Here is a 7,715-nt window from a genome sequence, read left to right on the forward strand (position 1 = left end):
GTTTTTATTATTCATTATAGAAAATACTCTAGTATAAGCAAACAGATGTAATTGAATTGTAAATTATGATGCTTTGTAATGCTTGATTTTATTTTTTAACTGATTTTACCTTTCCCCAATATCAATGAATTCTGAAGACTGTTCTGTCTGAGTAAATGTATAATCAATGCGAAATTTTCCTCATAAAAATATCATATACTAAGTAATGAATCATTTTAGAAAAATATTAGTAAAAATTAAAGACTAAGAAAATACAGAGTTGACCTCCAGAGAGACAGGTTGCGGGGAGGTGGGGAGAGAGAGAGAAATCAAAGTAAAGCAATTAAGAGGTGCTGATACCGATGGGATTTAGGAAGCAAGGGGTTAGACTATGAATTCTGACCCTGGGGAAAGAGATAAGGCCTGAGATGGTGAGCTGGGGAGTAAGAACTAAATTCTTTAGAGCCCACAGTCTCTAAAAGCAGCCCTTATTATATCTACCTGTAACCAGGAGAAATCTAGCACCTATTAGAATGATTATTCATTATTAGGTAAAATAAATCAGCAAATGTTATTAAATAGATCCTTAATTTCCAGGGGAGAGGAAACTAATTCACTTATGGAGTCTTCACAACAAGGGTTACATCTCAGCGTAAGGCCATATTTGTCCCATGAAGAAACTGACCAAGTCCTTTCTTGCCTCCCTACCTCCCTTCTTCCCTCCCTTCCTGCTATTCTTTCTTTTTTTCTCCAGAATAGCACATATCTATGATTGAAAATTATAATCCAAACTCAATTCCTGCATGCCACAAGCTTGAACACGACTCATAATTAAAATCAATTGTGGAGATAGTGATGGTTTCATATTCAACAACTTAAGGAACAGTAGGAGTGGTTGCAGTAGAATTTTAGAAATCAGAAGGAAATTAATATTAACAATTGGTATAGGACTTATGAAAACTCTGTTGTTTGGACATGTCCATAATTCAAGTCTCTCTCTCTCTCTCTCTCTCTCTCTCTCTCTCTCTCTCTCTCACACACACACACACACACACACACACACACACAGAACAGAAATAAACAAACTACTCTGAGAGTGTTATTAAAAACTAGAGGCCCGGTGCACGAAATTCGTGCACTGGGGGAGGGGGTGTCCTTCAGCCCAACCTACACCCTCTCCAATCTGGGATCCCTCGAGGAATGTCTGACTGCCTGTTTAGGCCCGATCCTACAGGGATCGGGCCTAAACAGGCAGTCAGACATCCCTTTCACAATCTGGAAGTGCTGGCTCCCAACTGCTTGCCTGCCTGCCTAATTGCCCCTAACCGCTTCTGCCTGCAAACCTGATCACCCCCTAACCACTCCCCTGCAAGCCTGATCGATGTCTAACTGTTCCCCTGCCAGCCCAATCATCCCCAACTGCCCTCCCCTGACAACCCGGTCACCCCCAAATGCCCTCCCCTGCATATTCCCTCTTTATTAGATAGGGTTTTTTCTTTAACATATTTGACAGCCCTAATTGGTTTGGCTCAGTGGATGGAGCATCGGCCTGCAGACTCAAGGGTCCCAGGTTCGATTCTGGTCAAGGACATGTACCTTGGTTAGGGGCACATACCCAGTGGGGAGTGTGCAGGAGGCAGCTGATCAATGTCTCTCTCTCATATATGTTTCTAGCTCTCTAGCCCTTTCCCTTCCTCTCTGTAAAAAATCAATAAAATATATGTAACAAAAAAAGTAACATTTAAGACTTCTCCATATCTGCCTGGCTGGTGTGACTCAGTGGTTGAGACCACAGGCTGCCGCCAGTGGGAGGGGGATCGTGCCATGGGGGTGTGTGCCCCTCGCAGGTTTAGACTCAGCCCAGGCTATGGCTGCTAGGAGGGGGATCGGGCCGTGGGGGTGCACGCCCCTCACATGCTGAGACTCCAGCCCATGCTAAGGCTGTTGGGGTGAACGCCCATCACAGGCTTAGGCTCAGCCCAGGCTACAGCCGCTGAAAGGGGGATCGCGCCTTGGGGGTGCACGTCCCTCGCACTCTGAGACCCCAGATAAGTCTATGGCTGCTGGGAGGGGGATCGCTCTGTGGGGGTGCACGCCCCTCGCACGCTGAGACCCCAGCCCAGGCTATGGCTCTGCGGGGAGGGGGATTGTACCCTTCACAGGCTGAGACCCCAGCCCAGGCTATGGCTGCTGGGAGGGGGATCGGGCTGTGGGGGTGCGCGCCCCTCGCACGCTGAGACCCCAGCCCAGGCTATGGCTGCTGGGAGGGGGATCAGGCTGTGGGGGTGCACGCCCCTCGCACGCTGAGACCCCAGCCCAGGCTATGGCTGCTGGGAGGGGGATCGGGCTGTGGGGGTGCGCGCCCCTCGCACGCTGAGACCCCAGCCCAGGCTATGGCTGCTGGGAGGGGGATCGCGCTGTGGGGGTGCGCGCCCCTTGCACGCTGAGACCCCAGCCCAGGCTATGGCTGCGGGGAGGGGCATCGCGCTGTGGGGGTGCTCGGCCCTCGCACGCTGAGACCCCAGCTCAGGCTATGGCTGCGGGGAGGGGCATCGCGCTGTGGGGGTGCGCGCCCCTTGCACGCTGAGACCCCAGCCCAGGCTATGGCTGCTGGGAGGGGGATAGCGCTGTGGGGGTGCGCGCCCCTCGCACGCTGAGACCCCAGCCCAGGCTATGGCTGCTGGGAGGGGCATCGCGCTGTGGGGGTGCTCGGCCCTCGCACGCTGAGACCCCAGCCCAGGCTATGGCTGCGGGGAGGGGGATTGCACCCTTCACAGGCTGAGACCCCAGCCCAGGCTATGGCTGCTGGGAGGGGGATCGCGCTGTGGGGGTGCGCGCCCCTCACACGCTGAGACCCCAGCCCAGGCTATGGCTGCTGGGAAGGGGATCGCGCTGTGGGGGTGTACGCCCCTCACAGGCTTAGACTCATCCCAGGCTATGGCTGCTGGGAGGGGGATAGCGCTGTGGGGGTGCGCGCCCCTAGCACGCTGAGACCCCAGCCCAGGCTATGGCTGCGGGGAGGGGGATTGCACCCTTCACAGGCTGAGACCCCAGCCCAGGCTATGGCTGCTGGGAGGGGCATCGCAGGCTGAGACCCCAGCCCAGGCTATGGCTGCTGGGAGGGGGATCGCGCTGTGGGGGTGTGCGGCCCTCGCACTGAGACCCCAGCCCAGGCTATGGCCGCTGGGAGGGGGATCGTGCAATTGGGATTTACGCCCTTTCAGGCTTAGACTCAGCCCAGGCTAAGGTCGCTGGGAGGGGTTCGCGCCATGGGGGTGCGCGCCTCTCTCGCAGGCTTAGGCTCAGCCTAGGCTATGGCCGCTGGGAGGGGGATCGTGCCGTTGGGGTGCGTGCCCCTCGCAGGCTGAGACCCCCAGCCCAGGCTGACACCGCTGGGCGGAATCGTGGTGTGGGGGCACAGGCGCCTCCGAGCTGGACAACCTGCATTGCGTAGGCTGGGCGGACTGGGGGACTCCGGCAGGGATGAGAGGACTGGGCGCCGCCATCTTGTGGCCATGGGCGCCGCCATTTTTGTCGCGGAGTGATGGTTAATTTGCATATTACTGTTTTATTAGATATGATAGGAGAAATTTTACCACAAGAACTAGAAATATCAGAACAATTCAAAAGACCTTACACCTACTTATATTTAAGTAGGTTACAGGGACATTCCTGTGACTGACTGCTGGAGTGACATCCTTTGCACCCACTAATGGAGGTACAAGTGCTGTGGAAAGTGGGCACAGGGTCTAGAGATGTGGCTGTGAAATTAAGCCAAAGGAAACCATAAATATTCTCTGGAAAACTGGCTAGATTTGTGAATGGCTCTATTGTCATACTGTTGGGTGACACTACAGTGATAGTCACAGTGGTCAGTAAAACAAAATCTTCACACTCTCTGCTCCTGCCTTTGGTGGTTGACAATACACAGAAAGCTGACAGCAAGTGGAATTCCCACATACTCTCTCAGAAGGGAGTTTGGTTTCTCTGATAAAAAAAAAAAAAAGGTTACAAGTGAATAACAGATGGTTCAATTAAACATCTCTTTCCAGCTGACTAGTTTTACAATGCATTGTATCTTTGTAATTTTTTGCAATAGATGGTAACAATAGACCTTTTGTAGCCCTCTTGTTATGGGATATTTCTTGGAATGGGTATTGATGGGGTGATACAATTAGGAATGATTGATGGAGAATGTGTTAAACATAATATACACATGCAAAAAAAAAAAGTCTCCTTACACTTTAAATGTGATAGATGCCCAAGCACCAAAAAGTCAGATTGTCATGTTGGAAATGTCTGCAAAAAATGTGGTGCATCAGGCCCTGGCCAGTTGGCTCAGTTGGTTGGAGCATCATGCTGTGCCCCAAAAGATTGAAGGTTTGATCCGGTTGGCACACGTACCTGGGTTGCGGGTTCCATCCGAGGTCAGGGTGCATAGGGGAGGCAACCAATTGATGTTTCTCGCATCAAAGTTTCTCTCTCTCCCCCACTTCCTCTCTTTCTCTAAAATCAATTTTTTTAAAAGGTGGTAGGTACATCAGGATTCTTGTCATGACATCAATGTGGTGGTGACATCTACCCAACAAATAGTTTAGGCTATGTAGCAGTGAGTAGAAGAAGCTGGTGTTACCAAGCAGCTAAGTCAGATGTTATTTAATGCTTTAAAAGAGATTGTGAAATATTGTCATATATTCACCTTGTAAAGATTCATATTTTGTTTTAATTTTGGACATTTAAAAATTTCCAGAGATAAAGCTATCAGCAAAGTAATACTGGATACTGAGGGAAAATTTCTACAAGTCATCCCTTATGAATAGAATCCTTCAATTCCATTTCTCAGGAGGTTCTTGAATGATTACAAAAGGTATGATGGTTGAGATATGACTGCACTTAGGAATATAAATTGTAAGGCTGATATGTTCAAAACTCTTCATGGATCAGCACTATTTTAAGGAGGACAGTTGCTGGCACTTTGTATTGTCACATTAGATTCATTAGAATTCACTGTGAAGTCCTATTTTATTACAATAGCTATAATGGAATAAGAGATACACGTTTTATGCTGTACTATGAGGTTTCTACTTACATAACTAATGAGTTGACAAAGTCATTTGTGTAGATTCGAGAGAACATGAACATGGTGCTCTGGCAGATAAAGCTTTCTATGCTGTTGTTCAGAAAGAGTTTGCTTTCACGGCTAGAGTAACAGTCGAGGTCCTTGAATCAAATGGGTCATCATCTACAGAAGTGCTCTCAAGTAGAGCTCTCTGTGATGATCAAAACATTCTACATCTATCTGCATTGTCAAGATGCTAGCCACCAGTCACATCTGTCTCCCGAGTGTCTAAAATGTAGCTAGCATGCCCCAGAAACTGAATTTTTAATTTAATTTATTTATGTTTGAATTTGAATAGCATATGTGACTAACAATTAATTATTGGATAGTATAAGTCAGAAGTATTGACCTGCAGTGGAAGTTTAGAATTCATGAATGCAGGGGTTCCAACTGCATCTGCTGTTGATGTGATTTAAAAAACACTCCTGAGAAGGATAAAATAGGATATTATCATTTATTGACAGAAATAATGGGGACCGAAGATTAAAATGGTGATACAGATTTTAAAATAGCTGACATCAATAAGGGAATAGCTGTAATGCAGCTCAATACTAAATTTCCAGGGACACAAATAAAAACTTAATGGAGGCCATTCAACAAGCCTCAGTCATAAAGGAGAAGATATAACAAGTAATGAACACAATTCAAAATCTTGAGCATCTAGAAAATAAAATAGTAGACACTGTCCATATTCCATTATAAAAAATGATCCAAGTTTCTTGGAACAGGGAGATGTAATTTTTGAAGCTTCATAGAAAGAGGAGTAATTATTCATCAGTCGGGGGAAGAAACATTTTCTATACTTGCGCACAGTGCCATGCATGAAGAGACTTCACTCCTGAAATGTACAAAAATAATGAAGGCTGTCATTAGAATATGAAGCAGTTTGCACTGCACAATAACTGACATCAGAGACACGCATGATTGAAGAACTTCAAAATATCCAGGTGGTCAATGAAAACTTAATCCTACTGTCCTATATTTAGAAATTAGCCGAGAAATGCAGGTGAAAATTTTGGATGCTATCTGGCTGATGAGAGAAAGAGGCATTATTAGAAAGTAGTTCAAGTTTCTGTTACAACTCTTGTCAAAACTCTGCATGAGAGTGTTGTATTGTAAATCAGCGAGTGAGATACAAGACGCCTTAATGAGCCAATTAATTAGGTGTCATTTATTGCGCTGGGCCCAGAGGGAGGTGTCTCTTTCCAAATTTCTGAGCAACCCATACAGGAAGTTTTTCCGTATTTATACTCTTCGAGCCTCTTTGTTTGCAGATATTACAAAGGGCTCTGTGTGAGTTATTGTTACAGACAGTTGTAACCTTGATTACATAATGAGTTTGTACTTGGCATAATTATTATCAGTATTAGTCTATTTTAGTCTATTACATTGGATGGCTAGCTTGCAAGGTCAGACAGTTAAGTTTATTTTTTTCTATTATTTGAACTAAAAACAAAGTATTTTACAAAATAACAGACTGTCTTAAAGTGACAGAGTTTATAATTACAGAGTTTACAGGACTAGGGACTATTTAACAATAGCAGAGAATTCAAACAGCAGTTTTATACAAGATGGAGGTTACTATGCTTCAATAGAAGCAGTATAGTAACAGAAGAGGTAATCTCAAAGTGATTAGTTAATCCTTCTTTCCCATGATTTCTTTTTATTTTTTTCAGTGTAAAATTTTTATATTTAGAATTAGGCAGCTGGACTCAGTTTAGATGATTCCAATTTTGTTGGCAACATCCAAAGCATCATAGTCAGGAGCCAGTCGAACATATGCCTTCTTCTCACCATCAGGCCTGATCAGGGTGTTGACCTTGGCCACATCAATGTCATAGAGCTTCTTCACAGCCTGTTTGATCTGGTGCTTGTTGGCCTTGACATCCACAATGAACACAATTGTATTGCTGTCTTCTATCTTCTTCATGGCTGACTCGGTAGTCAGGGGGAACTTGATGATGGCATAGTGGTCAAGCTTGTTTCTCCTGGGTGCGCTCTTTCGGGGATATTTAGGCTGCCTCTGGAGCCTTAGTGTCTTTGGCCGTCGGAAGGTGGGTGATGTGTGGATTTTCTTTTTTGTGTGGCTGTGGACGCCTTTCAACACTGCTTTCTTTGCCTCCAAAGCCTTTGCTTTGGCTTCGGCTTTGGGAGGGGCAGGGGCTTCCTTCTCAGCTTTCGGCGCCATCTTCGTAAAAAGGGTTTTCTTAAATAATTATTGGGTAGAATTCATACTAAAAAGACAACAACATTTCAGGAGTACCATCTATAGGTATGAATATTCTATCTACAATAAATATGTACTAATATTTTATTACAAGTTAAATAAGGATTAAAATGTAATAGAAACAAAATTTAAAACGTAGGCAGTGTGAAAATAGTACATATTTTTATGAAAATATTTGAAACTGATAAATTTCTATAATTGAAAATTAAGTCATTCCAATAAAGAGAACAATGGGAGATTTAGAGAGCAGAGTAAATAGCTGGAAAAAGTATTATTACATTAGAAAATAGATCTAAGAAAAATTTTGAGAGAATAATGCAGAGAAAGGGATGAAAAATACGAAAGATAAGTTAGGAAAAGATAGGTTAACAACAAATTGTCTTTGAAATG

At 45.2% G+C, this 7,715-nt stretch overlaps 1 protein-coding gene across 1 annotated transcript; it reads right to left on the minus strand.

Annotated features, from left to right (window-relative positions):
• Nucleotides 1–6,783: 6,783 nt before the first annotated feature.
• LOC307107849 (large ribosomal subunit protein uL23-like) lies at nt 6,784–7,295 on the minus strand. The gene has a single exon (XM_079785362.1). It carries the CDS (start codon nt 7,284–7,286, stop codon nt 6,816–6,818), a length of 471 nt encoding a protein of 156 aa, XP_079641488.1. The 5' UTR covers nt 7,287–7,295; the 3' UTR covers nt 6,784–6,815.
• Between the last annotated feature and the right edge of the window lie 420 nt (nt 7,296–7,715).

Source organism: Cnephaeus nilssonii (genome assembly GCF_951640355.1).
Source record: "Cnephaeus nilssonii genome assembly, chromosome: 12".
NCBI lineage: Eukaryota > Metazoa > Chordata > Mammalia > Chiroptera > Vespertilionidae > Cnephaeus > Cnephaeus nilssonii.

Excerpts from the sequence above, each read along its gene's own strand:
- LOC307107849 (XM_079785362.1), bottom strand. The coding sequence starts at position 7,286 with ATGGCGCCGAAAGCTGAGAAGGAAGCCCCTGCCCCTCCCAAAGCCGAA.